This window comes from Panthera uncia, chromosome F1, assembly GCF_023721935.1.
Source record: "Panthera uncia isolate 11264 chromosome F1, Puncia_PCG_1.0, whole genome shotgun sequence".
NCBI lineage: Eukaryota > Metazoa > Chordata > Mammalia > Carnivora > Felidae > Panthera > Panthera uncia.
This window is the reverse complement of record NC_064813.1, coordinates 38596896-38620380: the sequence shown is the minus strand read 5'-3', so window position 1 is coordinate 38620380 and position 23485 is coordinate 38596896. Positions and strand designations below refer to the sequence as shown.

Genomic DNA, 23485 nt, shown 5'->3' with positions numbered 1-23485 from the left:
CTCAAAGAGTGTGGATGTCCAGCGCCCGGAACTCCCAGACGTGATATCGCCATCACCACCACCACCATCAACAAAGACAATAGTAGTGATTAAGGATGGCAACGCTCATTATATGCCGGGAACTGCTGACCTTTGGCCTGGGTTGTTCAGTTCTCACTACAACCCTGTGCATAGATGTTAGGAGCCCCTCCCCCCGCAAGCTCAGAGGAGTCTAGTGACTTCACCCTCTCCCCGCCCCCCCACCCCCGCGTGGCAGATGCAGAACCAGGCCTTAAATGTAGGTCTGGCCGGTGCCAAAACCCACTCCTCTAAGTGGGGGCACCCACCCTGTCAGCTCTGCCCTGCTGCCATTTCCTGACCCACAGCCTTCCTCCTCCACCCCGGCTGCGTCCCATGCCATCTATGACAGGTAGACGTTGGCCTCTGGGGCACAACAGGGGTGGTGGGATGCCTAGACCACCCCCCGCCCCCAGCTCCTGGGCCAGCCTTGAATTTCTGAGGCTGGTCTTCAAATGTGTCACCCCATCCGGCAGCCCCTATCCACCATGGGACTTATCATTCCCTCCAGCCTCTGCTCGCTAACTGGGCGCGGCTGACCAAAGGAAAGCCCCAGTGCCCCCATCCGGCCCTAAGCCCCTGGAACTGGATCGAGCCTGTCTCTGCCCCCACAGAGGTGAACTTCCAGGCAGACCTGGCCGACCTGACGTGCGAGATCGAGATCAAGCAGAAACTGATTGACGAGCTGGAGAACAGCCAGCGGCGGCTGCAGACTCTCAAGCACCAGTATGAGGAGAAGCTGATTCTCCTGCAGAACAAGATCCGAGACACGCAGCTGGAGCGAGACCGCGTGCTGCAGAACCTCAGTGAGGCCACCACCCCGCCCTCGCTTTCCCCTGAGGCCCCTCCCTCCACTGTCACAAGCCCCGCCCAGCAGCTGGCACCTGTGGGATTTACCTGGTCTCCTGGGCAAGGGCTTCTGACCCGTGGACTGTGCCCTTTGACCCACTGTCATCAATGTCTGAGGTCTAACCCTAGTTTCATGCTACATTTTACATTTATTATTCTTTTATTGGCATCTTTGGTATTAGAATCCTTTATTTCCCTAGGCACATAGACCTGATGCTCCTCAGCTTTTTTTCTGCATTCAGTTCCTGGAGCATTTTCCTTCGAACCTATTTACAAACCTACTTGTCACATTCTGTCTTCTTTATACTGCTTTTTAGCAGTAATTCATTCAATTACTGTTTCATTCATTAATCCACTGATTCAGCAAACATTTGTTGACTCTGTCTTATAGAGCTGACATTGTTCTAGGTCCTAGAGATATTGGGGTGAGCAAAATCCCTGCATCACGAAGTGTACATTCTGATGGGCAGAGACAGACGTAAATACGATAAGTAAACAGAGTGAGTGACATGTCCGATGCTGATAAGTACCAAGAAAAAAATATACAGCAGGGAAGGAGGTCAGGGAGTGTTGGGGAGCGGGTTAGAGTTTTATAAAGGATGGTCATGGAAGACTTCACGGAGGAGGTGACATCTGAGCAGACTTGAAGGAGGTGAGAGAGTGCCAGCGCAGAATGAGCACAGGGCTGAGCATTCCAGGCAGAGAACAGAAGATGCCAAGGCCCTGAAGTGGGAGTGTGCCTGGCATGTTGGTGGAACGACAAGGGACAGACAGCTGGAACACGGTGAAAGGGGGCAAGTGGCAAGAGATGAGACAAGAAAGACGGGACCAGGTCGTGTCCGTCACTGGAAGGACCTTGCTTTATTCTCTGAGGGAGATGGGAGGGTGTGGTGTTTGGAGAGAGCGATGTGATGTAGATTTTAAAAGCATTTTGAGAAGAACACTCTGGCTGACGTGGAGGGGAATGAAAGTGGTAGCTTGAGACTAATTAGAAACTGTTACAAAAGATTCTGGTGAATCATTGGGGCAAAAAAAGCGAAGAAGAAATAAATAAAGACAGCGAAGAAGAAATAAATAACCGTGGTGAAAGAGGATTTAGACAACATGGGCTTGAGGAGTGGTCCAGTTCTGGATCCATTTTTTTGGGTAGAGAAAAAAGTTTTTGTTGACTGACTGGGTAGAAGATGTAAGGTGAGCCAAAAGTGTCTCTAGGGTTCAAGCTTCTGGAAGGATGGTGATGGCATCTACTGAGAAGGGGAAGCCTGCTGGGGTGAGGGGGACAGAGATTGGGAGTCTGGTCTTGTGCCTGTTAAGTTTGAAGTATCTGCTGCACATCTCCAAGGGGACGCCTGTGGGCATTCCGGGCAGCAAAGGTCAAGGGTAGAGAAATCAGTTTATTCCTTCTGCTCTGGCCCGCATCACTGTCTTCTTACTAGCTCTTTCCTTCCCACTGGCCTGGTTCTTTCCTCTAGTTATGGGTCAGAGCCAAGCCAGCAGGAGTGGCCCACAGGACCCTCCCAGGAGGCTCAGAGGTCTCGAGATGCAGACACCCCCTCCAGGTCCAGTAGAAAGTCAGAGCAGGAAGGGGACTTGGCATCTTCCAGTCTGATCCCCTCATTGTTTAAATAAGAAACAGGCAAACAGAGGCGTGTGACTTGCTCAGGGTCCCGCAGTGAAACTAGAACCCGGGCTCCCGCTCCCGCCCCCCACCGCCCACCATCTGAGCCCAAAGCTGACACAGCACTGACAGCCGCCTCTTGCTGCTCTCAGGCACCATGGAGTGCTACACGGAGGAGAAGGCCAACAAGATCAAGGCGGACTATGAGAAGAGGCTGCGGGAGATGAACCGAGACTTGCAGAAGCTGCAGGCCGCACAGAAGGAGCACGCGCGGCTGCTCAAAAACCAGTCCCGCTATGAGAGGGAGCTGAAGAAGCTGCAGGCCGAGGTGGCTGAGATGAAGAAGGCCAAGGTAGGGGCCGAGGGGGTGAGCAGCAGGGCTGAGGGGTGGCCGTGTGACGTCCTCTTAGAATCCACTTACTGTGTTAAAAATAACCATAGCGATCAGCGTGGAAATCTTCCCGACGCACAGCATTGCGTAATTCAAGCCCGTCCTGGCCCTGGACACTGTCATCTGAGCCGGGTTCACGGTGCAGGGTGAAGCCACCTCTCCCAGTAGAGGGGCGGGGGAGGAACTCGCGGGACGCTGCTCAACACTGCCCCCTGTGGTAGGAAACTGCGCCACAGTTGCCCCCAGTCCTCCCAAGTACACGTGAAGGATCTCCGTTGTGCTGGGCCTTGGCCTACAGTGATAATAATCATTACTGTTGTCTGAATGCTTAACTGTGGTCAGGCTCTAGGCTAGTGGTCTAACATGCATGAGCATACTAAGTACTCAGGAGAACCTCATGAAGGAGGCCCTATTATTATTCCCATTTCGTGCATGGGAAAGTGAGGCTCAGAGAGGTCCCTTCCAGCTACCCAGAGTTAGCGCTGGGATTCAAACTCACTTCTCTGCCTCCCAAGCCAACTCGAGTCCTGTGTGGCATGGTGCCTTTTCCACTTTGCCGTCACCCAGAGTACTTAGTCTCTGGGGCCTGGAGTCTGCCCCTGAAGTTCTGGTTTCTTGGCTCAGGTCTTCTGCCTCCGGTGTCTGAGTGTGTTCTTGTTCTGGCCTGCGGCCCGGCACCTCCACGCTCCCTTCGTGTCCTCCCTCCCCCCTGGCCTTCCTGGCCCTGCTGTCCTACCCTGGCCCTTAGCCCCTCGTGCATTCCAGCTCTCCCCAGCCCTGGGCCAGGCCCTGAAGCTAGACCCCCTCGCAAAACCTGGCATTGGCAGCCGTCCCAGCAAGCTGTGGAGGGCTGGCCTCAGAAATGGGAGCATCAAAGGTGCTTCAGGCTGATGGGACAGCAGTATGGACTTGGGGAGCCGTCAGTAACTGTGGCCTCACCGCTGACTCACGTGTTGACCTGCGTGCAGAGGAAAGAGGCCATGCGCTAGTGATGCATTCTGAGAGGAGGTGGGCTCTGAGCCATCGGGTAGTCCTGGCCACCTCTCCCGGGCACGCTCTGTCTCCAGCCTCAGCTGGGCCACAGATCCAGGGGCTCCATCAGCCTGGCCAGGCTGTTGCTTTACTCAGGTTGGCTGGCCTGACCTGGTCCCAAGGAGTGCCCTCTGGTGGTGTAGAAGGGAGTGACCAGGGGGCCTTGGTTTTTCCCTGGGGGAAGCAGCTCACCCATCAAGGTTTGTGTTGTGTAGGCGCTCCTGGGCGGTGTATCTGTGTCCTCACTCTGTGTCTCCCTGGAGGCTCACTGGCTAACGCCCCTGCAGCCTGAGCTGGCCAGTGCACATCCTAGCTGGGGTGACCCTAGATAGAGCCTCATAAGGGAAGCCTGGCGAAATAATATGATGTCCAGGATATCCGAAGGGCCGAGGACCCACCAGTCTTCCTGCATTTCAGTCTCAGGATTGCCAGGGCCCTTCAGCCAGCTGCCCAGATCTGCCCATCTAACTGTGCTGTCATGAGCCCTGGCTAGAGGTAGAAAAGAACCTTCCAGGGGTGCCCCAGCAGGGCCCAGGGTTCTGTTAGAAGGACAGATGGTGCAGCAACCTCGGGTTCTAACCTGATGCCATGAGAGCCAGTGTCTAAGAACCCTCCCGCCTCGGTTCAGCTGCAGTGTGATTCACAGAATTGAACCCATGTGGGGTCCACGGTCCCCAGGGTCCCCTGGGAGATGAGACAATGCCTCCTACTTCAGATGTACAGAGCAATGCTGGTCTCAGGCACTGTGACCCATGTCCGCACTGCCATGTGCCTGGGATATGCCTGCCCCTTCTGAGACCTTCCCCTCTGTGCAGCTTGGCCACACATGTGAAGTTGGGTGGGTGGGCTTCTGTCTAGGGGTACACAGTTCTTCCCCAGGAAGCCTCTGACCCCTGACCCCAGCAGGTGCCGTCTCAGGTTTGCACACAGCTTCTAACATGCTTCTAACATGTTCTCAGGTCAGCCTGGGGCTGTCTGCTCAATGCCAGTTCTTTGGGAAAAAACTCATTCTTGACCTTGAAGACCCAGCAGCTGCCAGCCTTCCTCTATAGATTCACCCCTGCAGGGCCTGCACTCTGAGGGAGAAGCCAACCTCGTCAGCCCCCAGCCCCCTTGGAGCCTCCTTCCTTCCCTCCCATGCCTTTTCCACTCGAGACTGTCCTCAGGGCACTGCAGGCTGGTGACATTCCTGAAGATGTCTGAGACCTCAGTGGCAGAGAAGGATCAAGCTCTGTGTGACTTTCATTACCCTGTCACTTGGAAAGTGTCTAAAACCCTGTGTACATTGCCCTGTCCTTCTTTGGCCACCAGCACTTGGCAGGAGGGGGCGGATGCCGCGAGGTCCCAGGCACAAGCTCTCTATCATGTTGGGTCATCTCTGGCCACTATGATGATGCTCTCTGTGCCTTTGCCACAGCTCTGACAACCCCAGGTTCTAGGCTTTCCAAGCTTTGATCACTGGCTTTGCTCTGAACTGGCATGTGGTCCTCCCTGGGGCTAGAGTAACAGCTGGAGTTTGGGGACAAAATGACCGGGGCCAAAACTCTGACTGTTCATTACCAGTTTTATGACTCAGTCATTGGTCTCTCTGGGGCTCACTTCCTTATTTATAAAACGAGAATGGTAATGCCTCTCTCATGTGACTGTCACAAGAACAATGTCTGGTGTATTGCATGTTCTCGATAAATGGTGGTGGCTTTTATAGTTGTCACTGGGAGCCTGGCCCTGATATGTGGCCTTGACCCCCACCTCAGCCCTGTCTGCAGCTCAGTTGTCAGTGGGAGAGAGGAATGTGCCCCACCCAGGTAGGATTACCTGCCTCCAGCAACCTGGGCTGGGTCTCCAGGGGCCAGACCCAGGACCCGGGTTTGGGTAAAAGCCACCAAGAGCTGTGACATTTGGAAGTGGGGGGCCAGGATTAGACCTGGCAGAGTCATTGCACCTGCACATCTGGGCTGGCAGCTTGCCCGGGCATGGGGCAGCTTCAACTCCCACGGAAGAGGAGGGGCAGACCCCTGAGCCCCGGGCCACCACCCCTGCCCAACATCCCCAGAGCCAGCTGCTCCCCGGAGGGTATGGGCCCCCCACTGCCCAGACCCCCCTCACCCCTGCCATGCCTGCCCGTCCCAGGTGGCCCTGATGAAGCAGATGCGTGAAGAGCAGCAGCGGCGGCGGCTGGTGGAGACTAAGAGGAACCGGGAGATTGCTCAGCTCAAGAAGGAACAGCGGCGACAGGAGGTGCGGGGCAGCCCTTGGGGACCCTCAGCCTCCCTGTGTGCCTGGCTGCCCCTCGGTTCCCACAGCAGGGCATGGAAGGGCCAGGGCACGGCAGGCTTCTGGTCCAGCCCCTCTAGTGTCTGGGGGTGGGGGGTGCAGGGCATGGGGGACCCGAGCCCCAGATGGCAGGACCCTGCCCAGGGTCACCACCAATCCAGAGCCAGAACTGTGCAGTGTCCAGCCCCAAGCCCTCTAGTCCCGGATCCCTTGCTGTGCAGTGGAGAAGAGGCTCAGGGAATTGCCTGCACGGAGAGAAGGGTCTGCACTGTGACCTCCGGGAAGGGGAACCAGACTCCGTGTCCACTTTTGTCAATAAGTTTTGGCTACACAGGAATCAGCCCGAAAGCCAGGCCGTCACCTACAGAGGTGGGCAGACCAGGCTGCGGGGCTGAAGTGTGGACCCCAACCCCCTTCTCTCACCCACAGTTTCAGATCCGAGCTCTGGAGTCCCAGAAGCGGCAGCAGGAAATGGTCCTGAGGAGGAAAACCCAGGAGGTGAGTGAGACACAGTTCCCCTTCTCCTGAGTTCCTCCAGAGCCGGGAGGGAATAAGTGCCCGCTGGCAGTGGCCCTGGCTCTTCCCTTTTCTCTCAGCAAACACGATGGAGCAGAGCCTGTGCGAGGCCTGCTGTAGGGCCTTGCTCAGCAAGAGGGCCGAGGCCTGAAGGCAGGCTGCAGGCTCTGGTCCCAAAGGCCTGAGACCTTAATTCAAAAGGTGGAAGTCTCTTGTATTCATTTCATATCAAACAGAGAGCCCTTGGCTCTTTCTCAGTCCCAAGCTCACGCTGGATGGAGCAGCTCCTGTAGTCTCCCTTTCTGGCCCCTCCCCCCCCCCCCCCCCCCCCTTTGGGCCTTTTCCCAGGTCCCCGGGTGCCCTGCTCACTGGGTTCCTCTTTTCTTGGCCACAGGTTTCTGCACTGAGGCGCCTGGCCAAGCCCATGTCTGAGAGGGTGGCGGGGCGTGCAGGACCAAAGCCACCCATGCTGGACTCGGGGGCTGAGGTGTCAGCCAGTACCACCTCGTCTGAGGCCGAATCAGGGGCCCGCTCTGTCTCCAGCATCGTGCGCCAGTGGAACCGCAAAATCAATCACTTCTTGGGGGACCACCCCGCGCCTGCCGTCAACGGCACCCGCCCCGCCAGGTGAGCCGGGCGGGCAGTACCCTGGCTTCCGTGGGCAGAGCGGGCAGAAATAAGGGGGCAGGAGCAGAGAGAGGCAAGCTCAGGGGAAGTGTGGTCCTGTGACAGGTCCCCATGGCCGTCGGCTCAGGGCTGAGGGGGACCACGGAGCTACAGAGGCTGAGAGTGCTCCCTTCCAGGCGGTGGGGGGATGGGGATTAAAGAGTACACTTTTCATGATGAAATAAAATGATAAAAAACATGCATTTGCCCTCAAAAGAACATATTATTAACATTGTTCAATTACAAAATACTATAGAGAACCTGGGATGGGGGGGAGGGAAATGTAGAAAGGGGGTGTTCCCAACCAATTCCCTTGGCCTCTGTCTCCCAGAAAGAAGTTCCAGAAGAAGGGGGCCAGCCAGAGCTTCAGTAAGGCTGCCAGGCTCAAGTGGCAGTCCCTGGAGCGGAGGATCATTGACATCGTCATGCAGAGGATGACCATCGTCAACCTGGAGGCTGACATGGAGCGGCTCATCAAGGTGGGCCTGACCACAAGGAGCCTGGGGCTCCCGTCTCCCCTTCCTTCCCGTCTGCACTCCTCCGCCTGTCCTCTGCCACTTCTGACTCCTCCGGCTCATCAGACCTTCTCATCCCCATTCCGCTCACTCCTTGTGCCTGCTCTGGAATCCGGAGGTGCAGGGGGACCCAGGGACCCCACCTGGGGGGAGCTGTGGGCAGGGCTGGGCAGCAACCTGAGGCTTGTCCTCCATCACCCTCCCTGCAGAAAAGGGAGGAGCTGTTCCTCCTGCAGGAGGCGCTGCGGAGGAAGCGGGAGCGGCTGCAGGCTGAGAGCCCGGAGGAGGAGAAGGGGCTGCAGGAGCTGGCGGAGGAGATCGAGGTGCTGGCAGCCAACATTGACTACATTAACGACAGCATCACCGACTGCCAGGCCACCATCGTGCAGCTGGAGGAGACCAAGGTGCCCACAGGGCCTGGCCTGGCCTGGGCGGAGGCAGAAGGGATGAGGGGGGGTGGGGGACAGTCTCAGTGACAAGGGATCTCTACCTCCCCATCGTAGGAGGAGCTGGACTCCACGGACACATCGGTGGTCATCAGTTCCTGCTCCCTGGCCGAAGCCCGTCTCTTGCTGGACAATTTCCTCAAGGCGTCCATTGACAAGGTGGGCCAGCAGCTCACCTCCCAGGTGGGGGGCCCAGCAGTCACAGGCGCCTCCGTGACCTACCCTCATGGTGAAGCACACAGGCCTGGCTCCTGAACTGCGTCACTTACAGGCTAGGGCAAGCCGCCTCACCCCCGAGCCTCTGATTCCGAAGCTGTAAAGCTGGGGTGATGACAATAGCAAGCTCTTAGCTTGCTGCGTGGCTTTAACAAGATGATGCATGCAAAGGGCTTGGCATGATGCCTGGCACATAGCAGGGCCTCCATTAGAAGTGACCCTACGTGTCTGGTCCAGGCCCATCCACAGCAGGGCTCGAGTCTGCTGGGAGAAGCATGTATCTGTATGTCAGGACAGGGGCAGCGGGAAACAGATAGACCACATTCCACTCAGGAAGATTTACACTCGGACATCAGATCAACCTGTCCTGTGCTCCTGTCCTCTCTCCCTGACAGCTGGCCAGGGGATGGGCCTCCTTCCCCCTGGGGCCTGTGGTCTTTGGGGACAGACACCATGTAGAGTGTCTGGCAAGGTGGTGGGGAGACCCGCTCTGCTCGCACTAAGCTCTTAGCTCTACTCTGTGTTTTAGGGGACTGTGTTAGTCTCCTAGTGCTGCCATGACAAAGGGCCGCAGACTGGGTGGCCTAAATAACACAGATTGATTTTCTCTGTTCTGGAGGCTAAAAGTCCAAGATTAAGATGTCGGCAGGATTGGTTGCTTCTGAGGCCTTTCTCTTTGGTTTGTAAGCGAGTGCCTTCTCGCCTCGTGCAGTTTTCCCTCTGTGTGTGCCTGTGTCTTAATGTCTTCTTATTAGAAGGCCTCCAGTGACACTGGATTAGGGCCCACCCTAAGAACCCCATTTTAACCTAATTACCTATTTAGAGACCCTATCTCCAAATACAGTCACATTCTGAAGTCCTGGGGGTTGGACTGTCAGCATGTGAATTTGGGAGGGTGGGGGCACAACTCAGCCCATAACAGGGGAACATATCTAAGGCGACCTCTCCTGACATGTGTACATGGGGAAAGTTAGAAGGGTGGGGTTGCATCTCTGGTCTGGGGCAGGTACACGGGTGATGTCTGGGAGTTAGCCCAGGTCTGGGACAGCAGGTACACAGGTGATGTCTGGGAGTTAGCCCAGGTCTGGGACAGCAGGTACACGGGTGATGTCTGGGAGGGCCACCCTCCAAGGTGCCTTGGGAGCAGGTTGTCTGAGGGTGGTGATGAAGGTGCCCACAAAGCCAGGCTGTGAATGGTAACCCCTGGCCTGGTTCCTTGCCCACAGGGGCTACAAGTGGCACAGAAGGAGGCCCAGATCCGGCTGCTAGAGGGACGGCTGAGGCAGACAGACATAGCGGGTTCCTCCCAGAACCACCTGCTCCTGGATGCCCTGCGAGAGAAGGCTGAGACACACCCTGAACTGCAGGCCCTCATCTACAACGTGCAGCAGGGTATGGTGGGTGTGGGAAGAGGCCTCGAAGCTCCTAGATTCTTCTAGTGCTCCCTAGCTCCATCCCCTGGGTGGGGGGGACCTTCACCTCCCCAGAACTCCTCCAGAAGTCCCAGTCTGATCCCAGTGGGTAAGGTGTGGGAGGGAGGCCATCCCTTCTCCCCTCACTCTGTTGGGGCCTCTCATTACTCATCCTTCCTCCCTTCCACAGAGAATGGTTATGCCAGCACAGATGAGGAGATCTCAGAGTTCTCTGAGGGGAGGTGAGTTTCCAAGTCATGAGTGAGAGGACAGCTCATAGCATGAACCTGGGGCTGGGGGTGGGGGTTGCCATAGGGTCCCAGGGCTAAGCCTAGATTTGGGGGCTCTTTGGAATCCACGAGTCTAAGGCTCAGAGAGCCAGAGGATAGGCTCTCAGTATCCTGAACTCCCTCTGCTTCTTCCTTAGCTTCTCCCAGTCATTCACCATGAAGGGCTCCACCAGCCATGATGATTTCAAGTTCAAGGTGAGCCCCTATAGGAAGGCAGACAGGTTGCAGCAGGGCCAGTCTCCCTGTAGCCTGGTCTCCCATCTTTCTGTAGCTCTGCCCCCACCCCCCAGCCCTGACCCAACAATATTGCCTCCAGCTGGGATGGAGATGCCCTGGGTTGGAATTGGGAGGTGCTCAGATATGTAACCCCGGTTACAACCCAACCCTTTTTGAGATAGGTGGAAGGTGGGAGAAATGGCTGGAGTCACAGCCTAATGATGTCACCAGAGCCAGAGGCCCTGCTTTCAAAAATTGCCCCGTTCCCCACCAGACTCTGCCTCATGCTCTGAGTCAAAGACTAACTTGAGACCTCTAGTTATTCTGCATGCAGATTATTGATTCAATAATATGGGAGTCAACAATGGGGGAGTTCACCTACCAGTGAGGGGTCAGTTATTAATCTGAACCAAGAAAAAGAATTTATTAAAGAGAGAAGGGTGGGGACTGCAGACTGGGAACAGTGAGTTGTGCATAGTTTTTGGATAAACTGATTAGCTGGTGACCAGGAAAGAGGTCAGTCTGGGCATTCTGTGTGTGCAGAGTCCAAATAAGGGCAGTAAAACCCTTTCAGTTGCTTTGGATTCTCTACAAGTCTTGAGAGATGGTCTCTGAGTGGTGTTCACCTGGATCTTCCATTAGTGGTTTCACCATCGGCCAAGTGGCACTATTTCCTTCATTAGAATTCTCCCAGCTCTCCTGTTATGTTTGGGCAAGTTGGTTCACCCCCGTCCTTCTGTTCCCAGGGTGAGCCCAAGCTGTCTGCCCAAATGAAGGCTGTGTCGGCCGAGTGCCTGGGTCCCCCACTGGATATCTCCACCAAGAACATCACCAAGTCCCTGGCCTCCCTTGTCGAGATCAAAGAGGATGGAGTGGGCTTCTCCATCCGAGACCCCTACTACCGGGACAAGGTCTCACGCACCATCAGCCTGCCCACCAGAGGCAGTACTTTGTAAGGAGGAGGGCCAGCCATGTGGGTCAGGGTGGGCAGGGAGTTAGGTCTGGGCCTCACTGGACTCTTCTGTTCTAGCCCCCGGCAGTCTCGAGCCACGGAGACATCACCGCTGACCCGAAGGAAGTCGTATGACCGAGGGCAGCCCATTAGGTGAGAGCATGTTCCGGAACCTGCACCAGAGTCACTGCCGTCCTTGGATGCATGAATCGCTGTGATGTTCTACTCTGTAGATAATCAGGCATACTTTAATCTGGGCTGGTCTGACTAAGTCATTCAGCTTCCCCCAGTGGCCCCTTCCCCATCCTGTCAGGCATGGGCTCAGGAAATATCATCTCCATAAGCACCTTGAACTGGATGGCTAAGCCTGCTCCCCAAAACTGTTGGCTGATATGAGCTCAACATTGGTGGCTTTGTCGTGGCTTCAACTAGTCATTGTACTGATATGCTTCAGCTCCTTTTCATAACCACGGGTACTTGGGAGGTCTCAGCCCTTTCTAAAGTCTTGTCATGTGAGGAGCGTAGAAGTTTAAAGAAAAACCAGGAGATGATTGCAGAATGGTGGCCAAGTCTCTAATTGGTTAGCCATTCATAGCACTATGACCCACAGAACTTCTGCTGGTCACCAGATGCCTCCTGGGGTCATCTGGCATGCACTTAGTTTTCAGAGAGCTTTGATGCTTTCTCCAAGTCATACAGCTTTGTACTAGAAGGGCAGGGGCTCAAGATGACCTCTTGCCACCACACGACCTGATGGGAGGCAGGAGGATTTGCTCAAGCTCCCAGCCCTCCCTCCAGTCCAAAGCCGGGGCAGATGCCCATACCAGTGGCTTGTGGTCGGGGCCTTCAGTGGGGAGGAGTTGCATGGATATCTGTATACTAGGGGCCTCACAGACCGTCATCACTTCACCCAGGAACTGAGAGAACACACTTGAGCTGTGGTCTGAGGGCTTTAGGCTGAACTCATGAAGACCCTTCAAAGGAAGGGAGGGTGTAGGCCAAACCCGATGACAGCTTTCCAAGGAGAGGAAATGTTGGGCTATTGCAATGGGGCGGTACAGTGAAGTCTTGGACCCTTCCCTGACGATACAGTCAATCCTCAGTATTCATGGTACTTACGTTCTATCTAGTCACTGTGAACATGGAATCAGTTCACTGAACTAATACTCAACCACTGCTCGTGGGGAAATTCAGGGGTAGGTTCCTGAGAGCTTCCGGTCATGACATTTTTGTCAGCCAGTCGATATAGAACCTTGTTTTATATGTGTTTCTGTTTCAAGACATCCCATTTAATATATATTGTCAATTCATTAACATTGAACTTGCAGCCAACAGCACTGTAACTCACACCTGAATGAAGCTTTCCTAACACATGTATTTTCTCCATAAGACACATTTCAGCCTTCATGTGCTTAGACATCTGCCAGACAGCCCTTCAGGACTATGCTTTGGGGGTATTTTAAGCAGTGAAATCACCAACGAAAAGCACAAAAATGCAAAAAACATGGCCCTAAATAGACCACAAGAAGGCCACTTGTTTACGGTAGGAGAGCAAGAAGGCAGAGGGATGCCTCATTTGACCTCTGCTGAGAAGGTGTGCATCTGAGGACTTGAATTTTTGGCTGCTCTGCTCCATGTCTGGGAATGACCCCAAAGCACTGTGAGAGTTAATTTGGGATCACAAATCCGTTTTAATGCACAAGTAAACTCCCAGATACAGAAGCCATGAATAATGAGGATGGACTGTTTCAGAACGGCAACCAGGAGCTTAACCCGGAGGGGATCATTGCACAGCAGGCCCCGCCCTGCAGGCCTTAGAACCAAGACAGAAGGTGGTGCAGGAAACAGTGCGCGTGTGAGGCTGTGGGCTGGGGGTGTGGTCACTGACAGATGCTGCTGTGTCCCCACTCGCCAGGTCCACAGATGTGGGATTCACGCCCCCTTCGTCCCCTCCTACTCGGCCCCGCAACGACCGTAACGTCTTCTCTCGTCTCACCAGTAATCAGAGCCAAGGGTCAGCACTGGACAAGTAAGAGCCAGGGGGGGCCAGGGAGGGCGCTGCAGAGGTGGGCTGATCCTTGACGCAGGCAGGGTTGGGGCAGCTGGCAGACCCTGACCACGCTGCTCCAGCCCCTCTGAGAGACGAGGCTCTGAAGCTCTTCTGCTGGTGTCTCTGTTCTTTCTATTCTAACTGTGGACCCTTCCTCCCCCCCCCCCCCCCCCCCCAGCATGCTGGGACCTCAGGAGAGGGCAAGAAGGAAGCCACAGAGACAGGGGGCAGTCAGGTGGGGATGTTCACACAGGTCAGACCCCCCCCCCCCATAGGGCCTCACCAGAACTGTGCCTTGAATCCTCTGCTGATTCTTTGACTCTTGGATTCTTCTCTGAAGCCCCTTCCTGGCACTTCAGCCACTCCCTCCCTGCCACACATGCTCAGACGAGGTCCCAGTGGCCCTTGTGCACTGTCCCAGCAGAAAGGGACTCCCTAATTGCCTTCACATGGCAGGATCAGCCCGACTCATGTGTTCAGCTCCCATTGGGCTGCTGTGACTATGGATAGTCGAGTGGGTATTAACAGCAATCCTGTGCGTTCAGAAGGTGCCTTCACTGTGCACCCTGCTTTCATATATGTGATTCACGTGGACTATAATCAACCATGAGAACTCTCTTCCCTATTTTACAGAAGAGGAAATGAGGTTTAAAGAGGCCCAAGGACATTTACCTAGAAGGTGGCAGGCTTGGGCCCAGAACCTGGGGCCTCTGACGTGCTCCAGCCTACGTTCCTCCCAGTGGGACTCTGCCTTGGGAGAGGGGGGACCCTGTCCTCCCCGTGCTCCTCTCTGTGCTCCCTACACTCTGGACCTTGCCCTAGCCGTCTCCAACTCTCTGCAGCCTCTGAGAGGGCTCTTCTCTTGGCTCCCTAAAAGCATCTGTACCCTGGCAGGGAGGAAGGCGGCAGCGCTGTTGTTCAGGGGAGCCCAGGCTAGAAAGTGCTAGGTCTTGCACCTGGTACCTGACATCAGCCCTTCTCCACAGAAATGTCTCTTGCCGGGTCAACATACTGCTCCCTCCCCAAACCCACCTTGGCTCAGTTTCCGTTTCGGAAGGAGCATACCGAGCCTGGACCAGGCCCACCGGGGTGCCCCCACCCCCACCATACCTTTACAGTCAGCAGGTCCCTTTTCCGGAAGCATGGAGGTGGGACTCTGGCCATTCCAGCCTGGTTGTCTTGCAGACCTTGGCCCTGTCCAGTGGACCAGATCTTGGGGCCCAGGCATGGTATAGACTCAGCTCCTAGGCCCATCCCAGCGGGCTTGCGGGGGACAGTGGGCTTTGTAAATAAGTCCCTGAGGAATCGCTGGAAGAAGCCAGCTCCCGGGGGTGGGGGGTGGAGGGGGTGGATAGGATCAGGCATGGCTTTTGGCCTCAGGCATGTAGGAACGTTGCTGGGGCAGGGCAGGGTGTTCCCAGCTTGTACGATGGGGCAGCCAGGGGCTTGGAACCGGCAAATGACCCACGAGCTGAACGTCGCCCTGGAGCGTGGCCCTCTCCTCACTCCTACCCTGTTACTGAGGGACCCCTGGCGGCCGGCCCCTCCCCACCTCCTCTCCTGCTTCCCTTAGCGCCCTTGCCCTCTGCCTCTCCCCGCTGCCCTTGAAGAGAATAACCTGCCCTCTGACCTTCCACGCTGCTGCTGCCTCTGCCATCCCTTCGTGTGTTTTCCTCTCTCCCCTAATCCAGCTAATTTTCTGCCCTCCCCAGGTCTGATGACAGCGACTCCTCTTTGTCGGAGGTCCTGAGGTACACACAGAATGTCTCCCGTGTTGGCTTCCCAGCTCTCACTCTCTACTGTCCCCTCTCTGCCTCTTGCTCCACCTCCCCTCCCGCCTGCACACCTGAGTCCTCAGCATGCCGCCCTCCCCACTGGCCTGCCTCTCCCTCCCCCGTGGTTCCTCCCTCTCAGGGTTGCTGCGTGGCCTCAGACTGGCCAGGCCCGGCTGGAGCTGGGGGCTTGGGGAGGGGTGCACAGTTGCTTGCCACAGGCACTGTTCTCTTCTTATCACCTGGGCAGGGAGGGGGAGAGCATGGGAGCCCGGGGTTGTCTGGGGCTGGGACCGAGCTCTGCTGAGGGGCTAGGGTGAGGGGGCAAGGCCGTGGAAAGCCTGGGGGCCTGTAGGGCCCAGCTGGGCAGGTGTTGGTGGCCGTCGCCAGCGTCCTTGTGACTTGCTCAGCTTGTGCCAGTGAGGTGCACATTTCAGACCTTGGCTCTGAGAAGAGCAGCAAGGGGGGCGGTGCCTGCTGCCCACATCTCCTGGTACGTGGACCTGGGGTGCTAGGAGACCTCCTTTCCCAGCTTTGGGATGACCAGTGGCCAGTTTCTCCAGCTACCCCAGCATAGCACCCTACCACGAGGAGCATGTCCTAGGACCTGGTGGGCCTGAGCTCCTGCCGGGCGGAGAGCTCCCTCCGGCTCTCCCAGTGCCCACTGCTCACTGCACCTGCTGCCCGGGCTATTGATGTCTTTGCAAACCTGCCTGCAGGGAGCGAGGCTTTACCACCGTGAGAAGCTAGCCAGACTACCAGCCTCTCTCATAACCTTAAGGAGGGTTATCCTTGTGATATACTTTCCACAGCAGTCTTGGGCTTTTTTCCCCAGCCACACAGCTGGGCCCAAACCAGTGTCCGAAGCAGGTATCTTTGGGGGCTCACGTGTGTGACATCCAGGTGGCACCTGGCCCTGTCTGATTGCCATCCTTGCAGGGGGGCCTGGCTGAGTCCATGGGGGCTATGACCAGCACTGTGGGAAGAACACTGATCACTTCAGTAGCCCACAGGCCACGGCATCCCTGTCAGGAGCATTGTTCTCTTTGGAAAAGAACTAGAACATATTTTTAGACTTGCACATAACTTGGCCAGGGTCTCATTCCAAAAGACCCTCATTGAGAAAAAAAAAAACATCCCCAGAACCTCCAGCAGGCTGGCGTAGCAAAATCCTCTTGCTCACTGAGGACAAGCCTTATTCTCCCTCCCAGAATGTTCGTGGGAAACGAGGAGGTGCTTCTCCAGGTGTATGTGGCCTCATTCCCCAGGGGGCCTCGACATCCCTAACCCAGAGCTGAGCTGAGGACCCCTAAAGGGATCAAGTTAGGCCGTTGTAAATGACAGTCACAGGTCTGACCATGCAGGTCCAAAAGGGGCTCATGGGTGGGCGGGAGTGTATGTGTGCACACTTGCACGCACGCGTGCATTTATCAGCCCCAGAAGTCGCTGACAGATGACACCGAGATGCTTGGGGGGTGACAGCCCGAGCATCCTCCCTCTCTGCACCCCTCACCTCACCCTGGGTTAACTGCAGCAGCAGGGAGGAGTCATAGTTGCTGCAGGAGCCAGTGCAGCCCTTGGGCCTCTGCCCTGCCTCGACGGGGCGTCCGTGCATTTACGTCTCAGGATCTGGTCGGGCGGGCATCAGATGGCAACTCCCCATGGGCAGGGCCCACGTCTCCTTCCTGCTGTGCCTAGCACACAGTTTGCTCCCAGAAGTGCTCAAGATGGTGACTGACAGGCTGTTGTGCAGACAGGCCCTCCCCACCTGCACAGCCTATTCCCAGCTCTCAGGCACTGAGGGCATTTGGCCCTGGTCTCTGGGGTCTCCTTCATTAGGCCTTAGTCCTCTCTCCGTTCTGCCCCCTCTTATCTGTGTACCTCACTCAACCCGGCCTCAGTCTTCCCGGCTGACAGGTGCTCCCTTTCTCCCTCTCTCCTGGGAAGGGGCATCATCACCCCCGTTGGAGGAGCCAAGGGTGCGAGGACAGCCCCACTGCAGTGCATCTCCATGGCCGAGGGCCACACCAAGCCCATCCTCTGCCTGGACGCCACGGATGAGCTGCTGTTCACCGGATCCAAAGGTGAGTAGAACCCAGACTGGCCTGGTAGGGTTAGGTCTCACACCCATCCCTGCTTCCTTTGCCAGAGTGGGCTGTAAAGATGAAAACACAGAGCCCCCAGGAGTTGAGGACGTGGGGTCGGCTTGCTCGCTACCTTGTCTCATGGCTCTTGCCTTGGCTCAAGGATCCCCGGCCTGGGTGCCCCTGACCAAGTCTCCCCTCATAGCTCATCCTAGTGGCTCCATCCAGCATTTCCTTCCGAAGCTTCCTCGGAAATTCCAGGAAGCTTCTCAGGTGCCCCACCCTGTTTCCTCATCGCAGTCCCCCGACACTACTACCCCCTGACATCTACCCCAGCACTTTCATCTAAGAAATCCCTATGATCTTGGCAGTGGGACCTCACACAGTCACGATTACTTAATCACAGCAACAAAATCAGAAAAGTCTTACCAGCAGAAAGAACAGTTCTGCAGTAGACCTGTCAATAGAAAGACGGTCATACACATATGTATTTGCACGGTGAGAAGGGGCCGAGTTGTCAATCCAGGTGTGATCTGTTGATTCCAGGTTTTCTCCGTAAGATTTGCTCGCCGTTTGTTCATTGATCATGTCAGCTATTAGCAATTGTAGGAATAGACACCAAAAGCTTAAGAATTTTATTTTAGCCCAGAGCACCTTGGCCACACACACAGAACTCTGGTCTTTATGTATAGAGTTTGCTTGAGAAACCCTGGCCTAAAGTTCTAACGGGCTTCTCGCCGGGGTTTTTCTGTGCGCACACACACCACGTGAGCATGCACGAGCCCATCTTTCTCTCCCTTAGACCTAGGGCTCCTCCCTCTGGATGTCTGTGGACCGTCTCCCCCATCCTCCACAACCCCCGTGCAGGGGGAGCGTGCATGACCTGGCCCCCGCTAACGGACACCTGCCCTCCCCCCCGCCTCTCTCCCTGTCCTTTCCAGACCGCAGCTGTAAGATGTGGAACTTGGTCACGGGCCAGGAGATCGCGGCGCTCAAGGGCCACCCCAACAACGTGGTGTCTATCAAGTACTGCAGCCATTCCGGGCTTGTGTTCTCCGTGTCTACCTCCTACATCAAGGTGTGGGACATCCGGGACTCCGCCAAGTGCATTCGGACCCTCACGTAGGTACTCCCCCAGTTGGCTCGTGGTGGTGGGCTGGGTGCCAGCACTCAGCCGTGGTGACCTACTCAGTATAGCCGAGTCCAGCTCCTTGGACACGGAGGCCCTTATAGTCACATGGATTTGACCTGAATCTGGGGGGCAAAGTGAGATCCCTGGGCTAGGGGACAGCGTCCAGGGCAGCAACTTGAACGAGCCTTTGCACTGTTTGGCCCCCTCGCTTCATCTCAGCCTCCCGGGCCCTGGCCCTGGGGTGTGCTGGGCGGCCCCCTGTGAGTCTGAAAGGGGAGCCGGGAATCAGGGTGGCCCCAGCAGACGGCAGCAGTCTCCAAAGCCGCGCCGGCCACCTAGCTGCCTAAATGAGGCGCCAGAGCTGGTCCTGATCCCCGACCCTGACGGTCTCAGGTGGACAGACATGCGGGAGACAGAAGTGAGACAAGGGCTCCTGCAAAGTGAAATTGTTTCCTAACAGAAGTCTTGCTCACCCTTGTGTTCACGTTACAAGCTGTCATCTGTGATTTAACTTGATCCTTTCAAAAGAGTAAACACAGAGGATTTTTAGGGCAGTGAAACTCTGCTGTGTGAGACTGTAATGGTGGATACGGGTCATTACACATTTGTCCAAACCTCACACCGTGAGTGAGCCCTCAGGTCAGCTGTGGACGGCGGGGGATTATGATGTGTCCATTTGGGTCCGTCGGTTGTAGCAAACACACCCTTCTGGTGGGGATGTTGGTAAGGGGGGGAGGGGATATGGGAAACCTTCCCCTCAATTTTGCTGTGATCCTGTAATTTCTCTAAGAGTAGTCTTTTTAAAAAACCAAAGAAGCGCAGGAAATAGAATGGGTATTATCACCTCTTTTTAAAGAGGAGGAAATTGAGACTCGGAAAGATTAAGCGTTTTCCACCAGACCCCGGTTCAAACCCAGTCCCCTGACTGAGTCTTACCGTCTTTTTCTGCTGGGCGGGGAGTGGCACTATCACCATTGGTCTCCCCCACGTCAGACTAGAAACTTCTAAGAGGAGCTTGGCTCCTCTCCGTCGGTCAGGGAAGACTTCTTGGAAGAACTGGGTTACAGGCCTGGTCTGAGTGAGGTTTGCTCGGTTTCCTGCCTGTGTGGATGGACCGCTTTGATCTCTGACCTTGCTTTCCTTGCTTGTGGCAGGTCCTCGGGCCAGGTGACCTCAGGTGACGCCTGTGCTGCCACATCCACCCGCGCTATCACCAGCGCTCAGGGGGAGCATCAGATCAACCAGATCGCCCTCAGCCCTTCAGGCACCATGCTGTATGCTGCCTCGGGCAATGCCGTCCGCATCTGGGAGCTCAGCAGGTCAGGGAGATGCGTGGGGGGCAGCAGGGGGCTTGGCGTGGTGGAGGTGGGTACGCTGGTCGCGGCTCTGGGTGCCACACTTCAGGGCTGGCAGGACCCGGGGGTCCTCTGCTTCCCCGTGCTGTCGGCCTTGTGTCCCTGCTCTGAGATGCAGGTCCCGTGTTCCCCAAGATCCCTGGGACCCAGGACAGCTTATGTCTAGATTGTTCATCTTGTTTTGAGGGAGGGAGAGTGCCCTGGCCAGATCTATTCATTCCAGGATGGACCCGGCCACCACAACCCAGGGTTCCCTCTGATCTATCTCCCCCCACGGGCGGGCCTCTCCCCACCTGCAGGTTCCAGCCCGTTGGCAAGCTGACTGGCCACATTGGCCCTGTGATGTGCCTGACGGTCACCCAGACCGCCAGCCAGCACGACCTGGTGGTGACGGGCTCCAAGGACCACTACGTTAAGGTACCTAAGAAGACCTCCCTCTGCAGCCTGGGGCAGGGGGTGGGGGGCATTCTCTGCGTTTCTTCTGCCTGCTCCCCCCACCCCGTCGCCTTGGAAATACTCATGAAATATAATGAGACTTCTGGGGATTTATGCTGAAGAAATCACCCCAAAGAAGCAAGCAGGTGTGTGCAGAAAGTAGATGGCAGCGATATTTTGTAAATGGTGAAGAATTTAAAACCACTAAATGTCCAAGGGTCGAATAGCAGTCACATAAATTAGGGAAAACCTGCTGAATGGGCTGCAACGCACCTTCTAAAATGATAAAATGAGAACAAAACACAAAGGATACAAAACAACACTAATTCCGTTTGCTCCCCGATTACATCATTGAAAGCTATATGTACACGGTCAGAAACTGGGAAGCAGTAGAGAAGCAGAGGGTGGTCGGTGCTATGATGAATGTTTCTATTTAAAGTACAAGTAATATTTATTATAAAATAAAAGGAATTTAAAAGGAGGTTCACACCCCAAACCCACCTTTCTCCAGATCGGCTGCATGTTGAGCTGTGTTAATTTCAGCCAGTCTCCCCCTACCCCTTGCCCCAGGCCCTTAGGAAGGGTCAAGACCCGAGCCTTCAGAGGCCTCTGTCCTTGGAAGAAGCAGTGTTCCTCTGGGACCCCTTTCCTGCTGGGGACACCTGTCTCCCCCAGGACAGTGGCTACTGCCCTGGGCCGGGCAAACTGGGTCTCTGGGCTCCTGGGGACCACAGTGCTGTGTGATAGCAGGGGGGTGACCCTGGCCCTGGCCCTCCTCCCTCGGTCTCTACTGCCTCGGGCCCTCCCTACCAGCCTCTCCTCCTGCAGATGTTCGAGTTGGGCGAGTGTGTGACCGGCACCATTGGCCCCACCCACAACTTTGAGCCCCCGCACTATGATGGCATCGAGTGTCTTGCCATCCAGGGAGACATCCTCTTCAGTGGCTCCCGGGATAATGGCATCAAGAAATGGGACCTGGAACAGCAGGAGCTCATCCAGGTATGGAGGGTGGAAGGGAAGGGGGGGGGGGCGCTAGGGTGGGGCTGTTCCCCAGTCCAGGCAGGGCCTTGGGGACCCAGGGTCTTGGGCCAGAGTCTCCTCAGCTTTCCTGTTGTCCACCCTCTTCCCCTTTGTGTCCACTCCCCTGCCTCCCTACAGCACCGCCCCCCCCCCATTTTCCCCATTACGCAGCGGCTTTCAGGAAAGGGGGCTGCTCTCAGCCGCTAGGTTTGACTCTAAAGCTGAGTCACCATGTTCCCTTTCCTGAGCATTTAACCCTGGGAGAGCTGAAGAGTTCTCCACCAGTGCAGGATCTTGGGTTTGTCCCGGAATGGGGGGCCACCAAAGGACCCATCTCTGGGCCCCTGCAATCCCTACTATGGGCCCGCCTGGCCTGCCTCCTGGACCAGTGATGCCTACCTGGGGACCTCAGAGGCAGAAGGGATCCTGGTAGCTGTCCTTCGTGGCACAGGGTCCTCTGCTGGCTTCTGCCCACTCAGCACTGGCCCCAGCCCTCACTGGTGCTGTTCCTTCCGCAGCAAATCCCCAATGCACACAAGGACTGGGTGTGTGCCCTGGCCTTTGTCCCGGGCCGCCCCATGCTGCTGAGCGCCTGCCGCGCGGGCGTCATCAAGGTCTGGAACGTGGATAACTTCACGCCCATCGGAGAGATCAGGGGTCACGACAGCCCCATCAACGCCATCTGCACCAATGCCAAGCACATCTTCACTGCTTCCAGGTGGGTGCTGGGCAGAGAGGTCTGCTTTTGTTCCCCACCCCGGTCCCCGGTGTGGGCAGGGCAGGCTGGGGAGCCTCGGGCCCCCCTGCAGCTATCCTAACAGGCTCGGTTCGTGGAGCAGACCCCACAGCGCCTGCTAGCCTGTGCTGGCCTTCAAAGAGTGCCCAGCGGGGGCAGGGGAGCAGGAAGGTGCTGGGCCCCAGGTCAGGACTCACCCCCTTATCTGCAAGCCTTTCCTGCCCCTCACAGAGCAGCCCCCACCCTGCTGTCTTTACACCCCCCTCCCCCATCCACGAATCTCAGACCACGGAGCAGGCCTGCCACCCCCTGGACTCGCCCCTCTCCCGCCCCAGCTCTGGTCCCCATCCAGGGGATGGCCAGGCCCTCTGTCCCACAGGGGAGCTCCTCAGAGGGGTCTCTTCTTTTTCCTTCTCGTCCGACCATGTCCCTTCTCTCCCCTCTTTCCCTCCCCATGTCCTCTTGCCTCTCCTCTCTGCCTCTCTGCCTCTCTCCCCCAACAGTGACTGCCGGGTAAAGGTGTGGAATTACGTCCCCGGACTCACCCCCTGCCTTCCTCGCCGGGTCCTGGCCATAAAGGGCCGAGCCACCACCCTGCCTTGACACTCCCCTCCCGTCTCCTCTCTCATTCCCCCCTCTTTCCTTTTCCCTCTCTTTCTCCACTTCGGTCTGAGCTGCTTCTCAACGGTATGAGATTATTTTACTCCTCCTCCCTACTCTCCCTTCACGCCCTGCCTGGCCTGGAGTGAATGCCCTGCCTGCCCCTCTTCCTCCCACCCTCCTCTTCCGAGCATGACCAGTGGGACAGACCCCCAGGAGAGGGGTGCCAGGTGGCAGAAGGCAGAGGGGGGAGCAGCCAGGCCTGGACAAAACAAAACAACACAACACCAACGAAAACCCATGATGAGAATTCTGTTGGGGACGTTGAGAGCACAGGCCCTCTCCCTCTGCCCAGCAGCCACCCCTCCACCCCTGCAGTCCGCCCTCATCCTGAGCAATGCTTGCCCTTTGGCCCCAGCCACATTTGGGGAGTTTGGGGAATCTGGCTCATCCTTTGCTTTGGGGGTAGCCAGCCAGGCCCCCTTCGATCACTGACCAGTCCCTCTCTGTCCTCCACCCCAGTGACCTGACGGTGAAGTTCTGGAGTGTTCGGCGGTTACCCGGTGGCCCACCCTAGGAGCACACAACAGTCCTCACCCTGGCTGTCTTTCAGAGGATGGCCCCCAGACCCTCGGCCCCCGGCAGCCTGGACAGCACAGAAGGGAAGCTGTGGCCTGACGGGGCCAACTGCCCTAGGGACAGAGGGTGTGGGCATCGGGTGTTGCCCCTCTCCTGTTATCCTTCCCCTCCCTTGACCTTCCTATGGAATACTATTCCCCCAGCCCCTGCCTCTTGGGGAGAGAGGGAGGTTGGGGGGGAATTTAAGCTGTGAAGCCAAAGGGCATTTTCCC

At 56.5% G+C, this 23485-nt stretch overlaps 1 protein-coding gene across 4 annotated transcripts in view; it reads left to right on the top strand.

Annotated features, from left to right (window-relative positions):
• Positions 1-23473, top strand: part of KIF21B (kinesin family member 21B) — a 46623-nt gene extending 23150 nt beyond the window's left edge. Inside the window, exons 14-36 of one of the 4 annotated variants that reach the window (XR_007458816.1) lie at positions 672-863; positions 2677-2876; positions 6078-6185; positions 6651-6719; positions 7132-7364; positions 7735-7882; positions 8128-8322; positions 8422-8523; positions 9807-9972; positions 10183-10234; positions 10420-10477; positions 11245-11450; positions 11529-11603; positions 13366-13479; positions 15213-15251; positions 17220-17356; positions 18298-18478; positions 19643-19807; positions 20143-20260; positions 21107-21277; positions 21817-22016; positions 22538-22721; positions 23157-23473. Coding sequence is in view for 2 of the 4 variants with exons in the window: in XM_049634323.1 (XP_049490280.1) it covers positions 672-863; positions 2677-2876; positions 6078-6185; positions 6651-6719; positions 7132-7364; positions 7735-7882; positions 8128-8322; positions 8422-8523; positions 9807-9972; positions 10183-10234; positions 10420-10477; positions 11245-11450; positions 11529-11603; positions 13366-13479; positions 15213-15251; positions 17220-17356; positions 18298-18478; positions 19643-19807; positions 20143-20260; positions 21107-21277; positions 21817-22016; positions 23157-23211 (2984 nt within the window). In the remaining 2 variants the exon portion in view is untranslated. The remainder of the gene's footprint in view (positions 1-671; positions 864-2676; positions 2877-6077; positions 6186-6650; positions 6720-7131; positions 7365-7734; positions 7883-8127; positions 8323-8421; positions 8524-9806; positions 9973-10182; positions 10235-10419; positions 10478-11244; positions 11451-11528; positions 11604-13365; positions 13480-15212; positions 15252-17219; positions 17357-18297; positions 18479-19642; positions 19808-20142; positions 20261-21106; positions 21278-21816; positions 22017-22537; positions 22722-23156) is intronic. The other 3 variants (XR_007458817.1, XM_049634323.1, XM_049634324.1) reach the window with 3 other exon arrangements.
• The last annotated feature ends 12 nt before the right edge of the window (positions 23474-23485 follow it).